Below are 12638 nucleotides of genomic sequence, written 5' to 3' on the forward strand. Positions count from 1 at the left end.
GCAGAAACAGGGGCACTGCTCGGGTAATGCCGGGAAGCCAACATGGGCCACTCTGAGAAAGCAAAAGGAGGAGATTCCTCAGAGAAACTCCAAAACCGCTTGGGGAAAAATACCTGGAAGAACATTAAACACAAAAAACCAGTTTCCACCTCTGCCCCGTACCGGGCGCGTTACCGAGGAGCGGCGAGAGGGCACATCCATCCCCCCCGCGTTACCGAGGAGCGGCGAGAGGGCACATCCATCCCCCCCGCGTTACCGAGGAGCGGCGAGAGGGCACATCCATCCCCCCCGCGTTACCGAGGAGCGGCGAGAGGGCACATCCTCCCTCCCCGCCGGCACATCCAGCCCGCCCGGGCCCGCTGCGCTCCGGGATGTGCCCAGCGGGACGTGGCCAGCTTGCAGATGCCCAGCAGCCAACGGGTCCCCAAAATGCCCAGCCTGGGGAGCCGGGGTGTCCCCCCAGGGGTGCCCTTGGCAGCCCAAGGGCCAGGGCCGGCGGCTCCTGCCCGCCGGGGAGCCGGGGCAGGCTGGGGTGGGGGTGGCACCGTCAGACCCCGCCGGCAGCGCGGGGCGCGCTGTCCCCGGCACGGCTGGGACCCGTTCCCGAGCGGGCTGTGCTGGGGAAGGGCAGAGCCGAGCGAGGGAGGGAGAGGCTGCTCGGCTCATCGGGGCACGCGATGGGAAGCGACAGCGCGGCGCTGGCACCGCCGGCCCGTGCCCGGGGCCCCCTGAGACACGGAGCGGTGTCAGGGCGATTGCGGCCGCGGGGTGATGCCCGCGCCGGGAGCGGGCTGGGCCGCGCCTCCGCTCAGGCCGCTCCGGGCTCCCGCTCCGCTCCCGAGTGCGGCCCGCGAGGGGTCAGGGGCCGCCCGCAGCACCGGGGGGCGATGCCGGGGCCGTGCCCGCTCCCGGCAGGACGCGGTTCCGTGGAAGAGGCTGCAGTGGGGCTGGCAGGGCTGTGCTGGGTCCCCCCACGGGCTACAGCCACCCAGGCCGTGGTGAGGGCTCCAGCACCGGGTGAACGGTGCGGGGCACCCCAAAATGCGGATGGGGGGCTGTGGCACCCGCCTATGCCCACCCTGTGGGCTGTGACACCCCTGTGGGAAATGGGGGTGATTGGCACCCAGTGCCTTGTCATGCTGGGGACTCATATGTGATGTGGTGACTCCGGGAATTATTGGGGCTGCTCCACTCCCTCCTTCTGCTCGATTCACAGTGGGGATGAATATTTGATCATTCGATACCTTCCCATTTTCTCAGGCTCTCTGTTCCCCATCCTCCCTGTGTGGGCAGCGGGGGCACAGAGTGGGCACAGAGCACCCACTGCAGGACCAGCCTCGGGGCAGCAGAAGGGGCCTGGCAGCCATCCCACCCCTGCTCCTGGGGCAGGGCTGACAGGGGAGCAGCACAGGCAGGGCTGGGGGCACAGAGAGGGCAGGGCAGGCCTGTGGGCATGGGCCTCTGCCCCCACCGCAGGCAGCACCACTGCAAGCTGCTGCGAAATCCTCTGTTTCCAAGGTAACCTGGGGATCCCACAGCTGGGAGAGGCAAAGCTGCAATGGGATGAGATGCTGCTGGCACCCTGCAGCTCCTGCCTGCGGGTGATGCTCTGCTTTTCCCAAGCTGGCTGGCATCGGTGTGATGCTTGGCTGGGGGCAGAAGGGTCTCTTCAGCTTCTCTCTCCCTCTCATCCCCTCCCTACCTCCAGCTGTGAACCAAAGGAGAAATTGGGCCCTGCTGCCCTCCTGGGGGCTGGGGAGGGAGCTGGACCCTGCCCTGCAGGCCCCTGGGCTTTGGTGGCACTCAAGGGCGCCTTTTGAGCAGCTACTGAGAAGTCCCTGCCTGCACAGAGACTGTAACCCCACATTCCTGTTGGGGTTCATTGGGAAGGACTAGTTAGTCCCCAAAGTCTCACAGGAAAGCAGGCTCAGGGCATCCATCTGCTGACCCACAGCAGAGCCACAGGCACACCCTGTTCCAGATCCCCTTGTGCCCCACATGGCTGTGGGGAGGGATCTCGGTGTGCCCTGACGCCAGTGCCCTGCGCAGGGTGCTGAGCCTGCCTCCAGCTCCCCTCAGGGATGCCAGAGCCTGGTCACTCGCACAGCTGCAGGGGTGCCCTGGCACTGGTGCCGGCCCCAGCAGGCAGGAACTCATCCCCTCACCCTGTCACCTCCACCACAGCCACGGGGAGGGCTTTTCTCCTGCGGCTCCAGGGACAAGGCTGCTCTTCCCCCAGCCGGCTGCCTCCTCCCGCAGCCAGGCTGCAGACACCAGCTCGGGCTGCAGCCGTGGCTGCCGCACAGCCCCAGCCTCAGGCACTGGGGGTGCTCACCGTGCCGTCCTGGAGCCATCCGGGACTGACACCCGCAGGTGTCCCCTGCCACCAGGAGCACAGCACCCCCACCTCCCCTCTGTGCCATGGAGAGCGGCACCACCGCCTCCCCTCCCTGCTCCTGCCCTAAGGCAGAGCCTGCCAACACCCCGGGGTACCCAGGGGTTCAAGGGCTTCCCAGACCAGCTGCCCCATGGCAGCATCCCCATGCAGCTCCAAGCAGAAGCACAGGTGCAGGTGTCAGCCCTGCTTTAACCTGGAATGGAGCCATTTCCCACAGGCTGCCCCAGTCCCCAGTTTAGCTGACCTCACCCCACCTCCCCCCACCGGGTCTGCCTGAGCCCCTGGAAGCCCAGGATTGCTCACTGAAGGTGCCAGAGGACAATTCCCTGTGCTCAGCAACCACCCTGCCACGGGCTGGGAGGGGAAGCCTGGATACTCACCGTGGAGCACCTTTGGGCCAGGAACACTTCACACATGCCACAGATGCTGCAGGTTCCTTTGGAGGCAAACCCACCAGTTAAAAAGGCTCAGCTACTTGCCCTGGTATCTTTATGCAGCAGACTGAGCCAGCACTAGATTAATTTTATTATGCCATGATTGAGGCTGTTGCTAGGCTACAGCCCCGCTCCCCAAACCCGTCCTATTGCAGGATTTCCCCACCGCCACTCATCTGGCTGCTCGGGGCATCCCAAAGGACAGGGAAGCACCATGGGCTCCCCAGGCACCTGGACCCTTGGATGCAGGGACATTGCAGGCAGAAAACCACTGTGCCCCCAACCCTGCCCCCACCCAGGCCCATCCTAGCCCAGGGCTGGGGGTCCTGGTTGCCCCACAGCCCCCCCAAAGCCTCCAAGAGCACTCACAGCTTTACACATTCATTTTGAGGCCTGCTAAAATCCAAGTTCCAATGACTTTTTCATGTTCACTGCTAGGAGGAAGGAAGCAAATTCCCACCCCAGGCCTTGGCAAGCTAGGGAGACTTGTCCTGACTCTGTGGGAGCAACAGGAATAGGGCAAAGCTGCATCCCTCAAAGGGCACCATCAGGGCACTCCTTGCATGTGGCCCTTGGCACTGACCATGGGGGATGAGGAAGGCTGGCTGCCCTGGTGACACAGCTACAGCTGTGGAAAAGGCCAGCCCATCCCAGGGGCAGCAGGAGAGGGATTATATGGCAATCATTAAAACCAGCCCTGGCCAGCAGGACAATGGTGGAGCAGGGACAGAGCCCCATTGGTAAAGGGCTGTGGAGAGGGAGCAGCACTTAAACAAGAGCCCTGGCAAAGTAATAAATCAGCAGAAATTGTCCAGGAATAAATCTGGATGGCAGTGATCAGACAGCTCCTGAGCACCAAGCAGGTGATGGAGAGCTTTCCACAGGAATCATAAAATCATGGACTTCCGTGGGTTGGAAGGGTCCTTAAATATCAGCTAGTTTCAACCCCTTGCTATGGGCAGGGAAACAGCTGGAGTGGTGGTGGCACAACCTGCAGGGACCTGTCTGCCTGTCCTGGGCTGGTTTGACAGTCACAGGCCAGGTATCAGCCATGGGCCCTTTGGGGCCCTGCAGGGCTGGGCATGGGCTCAGCAGCTTGGATCCCTGCAGGGAGGAGTTCTATGTCAACCACTGGGACAGACTAATGTAAGGAAGAACCTTTCCAGCAGACTGAGCCAGCCACCTGTACCAAGGAGACCTGGGCATCAGGAGGGGAATGCTGTGCACACAGGAGGAATCCTGGGGACAGCAGGCACAGAACAGAGATGGGCAGCTTCAGGCCACTGGTGCAGGGCAGCTGGAAGGTGTCCCCAAAACTGGCTCCCACCTGAGGAGCCACGAGGGTGTCAGGCATGGTGGAACCTGCTGGGCTCAGGTCAGTGTCAGTCTACTCCAGAGTCTGACTGCACCCATGGCCCCTCTCTGCACCCACTGTTCCCTCTCAGCACCCACTGCCCCTCTCTGCACCCACTGCCCCTCTCTGCACCCACTGTCCCCTCTCAGCACCCACTGCCCCTCTCTGCACCCACTGTCCCTCTCAGCACCCACTGTCCCTCTCAGCACCCACCGCCCCTCTCAGCACCCACTGTCCCCTCTCTGCACCCACTGTTTCCTCTCTGCACCCACTGTCCCCTCTCAGCACCCACTGTTCCCTCTCAGCACCCACTGTCCCCTCTCAGCACCCACTGCCCCTCTCTGCACCCACTGTCCCCTCTCAGCACCCACTGTCCCCTCTCTGCACCCACTGCCCCTCTCTGCACCCACTGCCCCTCTCAGCACCCACTGTCCCCTCTCAGCACCCACTGCCCCCTCTCAGCACCCACTGCCCCTCTCTGCACCCACTGTTTCCTCTCTGCACCCACTGTCCCCTCTCAGCACCCACTGTTCCCTCTCAGCACCCACTGTCCCCTCTCAGCACCCACTGCCCCTCTCTGCACCCACTGTCCCCTCTCAGCACCCACTGTCCCCTCTCAGCACCCACTGCCCCCTCTCAGCAGCTGCACTGTCACACACCAGGAGCTGCCAAGTGACAACAGCTGTGAAGCTGTACTCAGGGATGGGTACAGCAAGGAATGCTCCCCAAACAAACACCTGCAGAGAATGGGACAGCACCTGGGCCATCCTGGCCAGGAGGACACTGGGGGACAGCAGGGGCCCTTGGAGCTCTGTCCTGGCTTATCCCGAGTGCTCTGGCTCCAAGCTAGCACAGTGGAAGCCAAGACACTTTGGTAGCCCTGGGGAGCCCAGGCAGGCAGGGGAGCAGGCACTACCCTGTTCCTGATGGATGAAGCTTCCCATGCTGTGCTGGGTACACAACCCCAGCAAAATGCAGTGATAAATCTGCATTTTTCCCTCCTACTGCTCAAAATCCAGCCCCTGCAGCTCTGACCAGCACTAGCTCCAAGAAACTGTAGCTCCTCAGCCTCAAGCTCTTGAATTTTTTTTTCTTTGATGAGTGATAAAACCAAAAGCAAATACCCTGGTACCTGCAGAGATGCTTGCAGTAACTATTTATATCATTGTGATCCTGCAGAAGCTTCCCCATAATGACAGGCACGTACATAGTTTTTATATTTAGCTTCTTTGAAAGGATGGCAAGGGAAAGCCTGGCTCAAACAAGGCCAATTTCCTTCTCCCCTCCCTCACGCTTGCTGGCTCTGGGTCACAGCTCACGCTGTAGCTCAAACCAGTTCAGCACTCCCTGGAAAAGGGAGAAGCCCAAGCCTAAAAAGACCAGGCTGGACAGGGCTTGGGGCAATCAGGTCTACTGAAAGGTGCCTCTGCCCACGGCAGGAGGCTGGAATGAGCTTTAGGGTCTTTTCCAACCTAAATCATTCTGGGATTGTGTGCATTATAAAAAGAGCCTTTTTGTTGCTTTACCCTTCCACACTCCCACTTTACCACAGGGTGGAGATTTCTCTGGCCCTGCTGCAGAAGCCAAACCATGCCACACACCCTCCTGTGGCTCGATGCAAGTAGAGCCAGCTAGTGTAAGCAGGTCCTTGCGCATCTGCTTTTCTCTTTTACAGGAGTATTTGGGAGCAGAATGATTCATCTTTGCTTGTTTTTGCCTCAGCTCCTTGTGCTGGCAAGCTGCAGGGAATGTGGAGGCTCCTAGAGCAGCAAACCTGGCACGGGAGGCAGAGACAGCGAGGCCAGCCCCTGTCACAGGGAGTGGCCACCAGTGCAGGCCCTGCAGCCAAACCCCTGCCCCTCCACGCTGTGGGGAGCAACAGCTCCCTCAGGGCAGACCAATTCTGGAGAAAGAACTCATGGGTTTTATGTTCAGCTCCTTTTTTTGGAATGAATTTTAATTCAGCACCCCCTCCCATGAGGTGTGGGAGCACAGCAGCACAAGGAGGGACACACAGCTCCCGAGCCCAGGCACAGGGGCTCTGGGGTAGAAGAAGATGTGCAGAGACAAGTGTACAACAGAGCTTTATAATCAGAATGGACTGTACCAGGGTTTTTCAACGCAAAAATGGAACATGACCCAAAGTCCTGATGGAACAGAAGCACTTTCGGGACTGCAGCAGCTGAGGCTTGGACTTCCACCTGCCTTTGCCCAGAAGGGCAGCAGACCAGTCCTCAATCTTCCTTTTCCTCCCTGGCTGTGCAAGGTTTGCACTCTCCCATGCAATTTCCCTACAGTGCCACGTGGAATGCTCAGAGGCAAATGCTAATGGCACACAGACCTGAACAATGCACTGCTCATACAGCAAGAAACCAGTTTGTTTTATAGGGAAATGGTTACAAGTGCATTTTGGGCACAAGAAAAAGAAAAATGGAGCAGGAAATGCCTGCTGGTCAAGACAGCTCTGGAATGATTAATGGATCAATAGAACATTGCTTTATAGGGAGGCAGAAGGAAACTCCAGTTTGGATTTCATGGCTGACATTTTACAACAGAAAGGGGTGAGGGAGAACAAAACCAAACCTCAAATCAACTTATAAGGAAGAGGGGAATGTAATGCACAGAACCTGGAGGAAGCTTCACCATCTGAGCTGAGCAAGGGACCCCAGACCCAAACCAGGAGGTGTCAGAGAACTGACCAGCTCCATCAAACACAGGGACTGCTGACTGAGACACAGGTGAGTGCCAAGGGGTGGCCATAGTGCCCATCCAACGGCTGCTGAGCAGGAACTAATCCATAGGTTTAAGTTCAAAGCAAAAACTAAAAGACTTCCCAAGCTCATGGGACAGAGGAGGCTCTCTCCTTGGGGCAGGAGAGTCAGCACACTGGCTGGCTGCAGGATGGACAGAGGCTGGAGCAGGACGGACGCTGCTGAGCTGCAGTGCTGGTCCCTCTCGGCAGAGCAGCAGCCAGGGTTTACAGCCTGACTGGAAAATGCCTGAGAAGCAAATGCCTTGCCATGCCAACACTGCCCTGTAGCCAATTCTGAAGCTCTGGATATCTTCATTTCCACATGGAGTCATGTCCCTGAGAGGTCCCAGCAGCAGGGGATTCTGCAATATGCAAATTCAAGGGTGGAAAATGCAGAAAAGCACTGATTTTTTTTCTCTCTTTCAGGTTAGCTTTGCATTTTTCATTGTCCTCCCAAACTGCATAGCAGCTTACATGTAGTGTCTGAGACACTGGGGCCACGGAAATCAATGGGCTTCATGAATTCCAACAGCAGCACCAGTGAGGGCTAATTAAGCTGCTGTGCAGAAAGGTCCTGTTCAAACGACTTCAACAATCACACTCTCTCTCACACTGTCCCTGCGCCTGCTGCTTTAGAGAGCTGTACCATAGCATGATCTGCTTGACTTAAAGCTCAACTTAAAGCTCATCAACTGCTGGGAGAAGCAATGGCCAATATAATCTTTCTCCTTAAAAAAATAGGAAGGATAAGAAGTTAAAGACTTGAGACAGTCAAGCATGATGTGTTCATGCAGCATGTTTTGTTGCACTCCTCTTAACAAGACAGGAATTTCAGGTGTGCAGGAGTGGAATGCAGCAGGGATGGAGCAGGAGGCAGGTCCCCTTGCCCCACAGCCTGCCAGTGACCTGATGGGGCATCTCTGCAAGGAGAAAAACTGACAGCCAGGCAGCAGGCCTGGGAGCCATGCCCTGAACCTTCCCCTGGCTCACGTACATCCCAGCTTGGTTTTCTTTGTGTAACGATGCACCAGAGCAGCACACACAGATGTAAAGCTTTTGTTTTGCTCATTCTGGTTTGAGAGACCATACAGTGAAGGGCCAAAGCTTTACACATCTGTGCCTGTCCTGGGGTGACTCATCAGAGAAGATGGAGACAGCCATGGTGCAGAGTCCACTCGCAGCCAAACTACAGCTCCTCGTAGTCCCCCCCGCCCTGTGGTTTGCTCATGCCGGCTCCTCCTCCGCCAAGAAAGGCCTCAAGTTCATCTATCTCACTGCTTTTCTCCTTGCTCTTCTTTTTCTTTTTCTTTTTCTCTTTTTCGTCTTTGCTCTCCTCCTTCTCTTTGCTCTTCTTGTGTTTGCTCTTCTTTTTCACTGACTTGTCCTCTTCCTGCAAAATGAGAACATTTTTATTAGCAAATGCTCTGAGAGCGCCAGTGACCCAGGATGTACCGCCCTGACACCTGACTCTGAAGAACGGTTTGGGCTGGAAAGCACCTAGCCCAACCCCCGTGCCACGGGCAGGGATGTCTTCAACTGAATTAGGACTCTTACTCAGGTTGAAGCACTGAAGACCCTTCTGTAAGCTTGGACAGAGGAGCAGACAGACCATTTGGGTTATACAGGGCACTGGTCTCTCTGACAGTTTGTGCCCAACAACACCACGGTACTGGACAGGCTTAAATGGCACAGAGAAAGCCTCCTGCAGGCTTCCCTCACTATCCACGAGATGTATCCTGTGGGCACCCCTCTGCTTGAAAATCATGGTACTATGAACACAGCCTAGCAGAGAGGCACTGCTCTTCCTCATCCTGTATTGTACAAACTCACACACTCCCTTTCCAAAATTCAACTGCTCTATAAGCTCGCTTTGAAGTTCAGTGGTCTGCAGAGCCTGGGAAGCAGACAGCAGAGGTGCAGGATGTGGGCACAGAACAGAGTCCACCAAGTGCCTTTCCCAAGGAGGAAACCACGGAAGGCCACGTCTGTTCTTGGCAGGTGGGTAACACGGCAGATCTGTTTAATTAACAATACCTCTTTGCTTTTCTTTTTCTTCTTCTTTTTCTCCTTAGAAGCTTGTTTATCTGTTAAAACAAACAACCAACAATAAAAAAATCAAACCAAACCCCAAAAAAAACCCACCAAAAAACCAAAAAACAAAACCAACACAAAAAAACCAACCCAGAAACATTGTGTTTAATTTAAATGGTAAGAGCTGTAATTCTGCCCTGGCCCCATTTCTGAGAACAAAATGCTCCATCCTGGGCACCCTTGGGCAAAGGCAAGGCCAGCACCCCAGACCAAACTGGCCCCTTTGGGAAGCAACACAGGCCCCAGCCCTCACACCCTGACTGAACTGTATCTGTCTCGTTTAATTATGAGCATTATATGATCTGTATGATCAACACTGACCTAGCATTCACTCTGTCACAGCTACTAAGAAACAGATCTAGAGACCAGCTCTACAAACTGGTTCCAAAGGCCAAATTTGGGACTGGATTGTTATCTCCAGAAATGAAGAAGAGCTCTTGGGAACAGCTCCCCTTTGATGGAAATCCTCCCAGGCATCTTCTCTGAGGATGACTGAGGACATAGTATCAGCAGATGGGACACCCTGGCGGGCCAACACTCACTGCTGCTCACACTGTGTATGGAAATTACATTCCCAAATTACATTCCCAAAGCATCCCTGCTCTACAGGGGTGAATACTTTCACACTACCAAATGAGTCCCAGAGTCCATCCCTGTCACATGCGTCAGATATGACTATGGCTGATGACTTGGTTGCTGAGTGCCCACTGTCTTTGCACAAAACCTCCTTGAATAGGGGACTCCTGCTTGGCTGCCTCACAAGAGGCTTCACAGCAGCACCACTTTTCACCTGTGCTGTTTGACTGTCACTCTTACCTACAAATACCTTTTCCCTCAGCTGATGTGTACAGGCAGCCATGGAGAAGCCTAATTGCCAGTCAAGCTCCAATCACTGACGACCGAGAGACGGTTTTATATTTATCACCAAAACAGGAGATAGGAGGAACCCACATTTAATTATTTAAGAATCTAAACTGAAGCTAAATTATTGACCTGGGCCTCTGCAGATGCACTTACAGCTATTTCAAGCTCTGCTGTTCAGCAGCTCGGAGTGACAAGCCGATGGAACCATGGCAGCCTGTGACACCTTCCTCACACTTTTGGAACAGCTATTCAAGGAGCGCTCTCTGGTGCTGCTCACAGCTTTTTTCCTTCCTTAAATCTTTAAATTCCCATCTTTCATGCTGACATTGGGGCAGGTCTACAGGAAGCTTTGCAGTAATGCCTAGACAGCAGGAATTATTTGCATGAATAGGATCCCACCCCATCTTTCTCAAAAACAGAAGAGGAAATTGGCAGGGTATGTCAGAGCATTTTGTTCAAGTTGATCCAAATTCTGGAGGGGGTGGACACTGCAATGCAATGCTGAACACCAACTCCCAAGCACACAGGGCTAAGCAGGAAGGCTTACACAGCAGCAGCTTGTGAAAGATGTGCTTCTGCTTGCAGCTGGGACAAAAATAACCTATGGCTGGTGCCAGGGACAAGCCAAGTTCTCATCCTCATGGGGAAAAACTTAAAAGCTATTTATGCTGTGCTAAACCAGATTATAGACTCACACAGGGCACTGCATGAAGTTAGAGGGTATTTTATTTAGTGCAAATTGGTTTGCTGGAAAGACTTTGGAAAAACCAGATGCCTGACAAACAAAAGCAGGAAGAGTGGAAAAAAGGTGTGAGCTTTACCTTCCTCACTGCTCTCCTTGGGACCAGCTTCTTCCAAACCCAAGCCAAAGAGATCTGAGTCATTTTTCAGTTTAAAGGAGGGGACTGTTGATTTTACAGGTTGGGGTGGCTTCGCCAGTGAGGTATCATCATCAGATATTTCAGAGAGATCTTCTCGCACTGGGAATTCATTCTAGAGAGAAGCAAAGGCAGACAACACTAACAAATACTTCAACCAAAATCTCTAACCATTTTGCATACAAAAATGTCAGATGTCAGCAGGTGGGAAGGAGGGAAGGAAATGCCAGCTGAAATGAGCTGTTATTGCCTGGAAATCAATGTCCTGGATCTCATGAGCTCTAATTTTTGCCTTGGTAAAATGCCTCAGTTGCACTGGTACTGACAAGGGTGCTCTGAAAACTTCACATGGGGCTGCTGAAATCAAATTCCCAATATAAAGGGATTAAATGAGACCTTCAACTCTGTTAGCTCACCAGCATCAGCTTCCTTCTGCCCTGGGGAGGCATCTCTGTTCTGGGAAAATCCAATCAGAGTGAAAACTCCCCTCCAGCCCTGAGTGACAAATGCTTTCTGCTGTGCAGCTCTGTGGGTCTCAGCTACCAGAGGCAGCAGGGCTGAGGAAGCAGAGTATGTCTGCAGAATAATTCCCTTCATCAAGCCAAAAGGGAATGTGCTCCCAGGGCAAATCTGCCCCTTCAGTATGAGCTAAAAGCTGGGATGCTGCAGAGCCTGGAATTACCCCAAAATCCTCCACCTCTGCATGATAGGAATGGAAAATCAGTTTAATGATCTTCTGATACCTGCCAACTCATCCTCTTCAGAATCTGATCCAACCTTTCCTTCTATCTTTGTGCATGGATGGAAAATGGCCCCACTGTGCTGCTGGTCAGGCAGTGCCCCCACCCTGGCAATGGCAGTGGCTGTACTGGTTTGCCTGACCAGTACACCCTGCAGTGGGAAAGCATCCACATGCCCAGGGTCAGGCATCCCTTGACACTGCTGCTTTCTCATCAATCCCTTCTCACTGGAGCACGCAAGAGATGGAAATTTGCTCCAAATACTTTTGGTTTCATATTGTCAAGAAAAGCAGGAAGTTAAGATGCAAAATGAATAGAAAATTACTTAATAAACAGCATGACACATAAATAATGTCAAAGAAACTGTGACAATAGCTCTTTCAACAGGATTCCAGAATCATAACAACTGAGGGAAACCCCCTGAACACCAGCAAACCCAGACATCAGGACACCTCTGAACAGCCACTGCCCATCCCAAATCACTGCTAGCAGTTTCCAGAGATTGCTCTGCAGGTTGTGAGAAGTGGTCACCAAACTCAGGGATATCTCAAGCCATGCAGCAAGTTCTGACCAGTTCAGAGAAGAGGTGCAGGACAAGTGTCTTCTCCACCTGTAATACAGGGTAGGTGTGAGGGGACCCCTGTTTTAGCAGACACCTGCTGGCATGTGCTGAATGTCACAGACCTTACAGCTGCTTCTGTCCTGGAAAGTCCTTCCCAAGCAGACCTTCCTTCTTCCCTTTAGGCCTTGCCAAGCAAATTTTGTGATGGCCTTTTTATTGCTGGATTGACTGCAGGGAGTTCCCTCTTTCTGGCAGAGACACCCTTCTGCATATTAAAGTTCCCATGAAAACCCAGGAGCTTTGCATTTCGTACCTCCTGCACTGCTGGACTGGCTAAGAGTAAACAGCACAGTAAAACACCCAAACATAAATCTTGTTTGTGTCTGTAAACACAAACTTCATGTTAGGGAAGGTCTAGCCTGGATATTAGGAAAAGGCTCTGCCCCCAGAGGGTGCTGGCACTGCCCAGGCTGCCCAGGGAATGGGCACGGCCCCGAGGCTGCCAGAGCTCCAGGAGCCTTTGGGCAGCGCTGCCAGGGGTGCCCAGGGTGGGGCTGCTGGGGGG

At 54.4% G+C, this 12638-nt stretch overlaps 1 protein-coding gene across 1 annotated transcript in view; it reads right to left on the reverse strand.

Annotated features, from left to right (window-relative positions):
* Positions 1–6253: 6253 nt before the first annotated feature.
* RABL6 (RAB, member RAS oncogene family like 6) overlaps positions 6254–12638 on the reverse strand; it is a 54145-nt gene continuing 47760 nt past the window's right edge. The window contains exons 13-15 of the mRNA XM_059486376.1: positions 10715–10886; positions 8973–9022; positions 6254–8328 (exon numbers count right to left, since the gene is read on the reverse strand). Coding sequence (XP_059342359.1) covers positions 8125–8328; positions 8973–9022; positions 10715–10886 — 426 coding nt within the window. The 3' untranslated portion in view covers positions 6254–8124. The remainder of the gene's footprint in view (positions 8329–8972; positions 9023–10714; positions 10887–12638) is intronic.

Source organism: Ammospiza nelsoni, chromosome 20 (assembly GCF_027579445.1).
Source record: "Ammospiza nelsoni isolate bAmmNel1 chromosome 20, bAmmNel1.pri, whole genome shotgun sequence".
Taxonomy (NCBI): Eukaryota; Metazoa; Chordata; class Aves; order Passeriformes; family Passerellidae; genus Ammospiza; species Ammospiza nelsoni.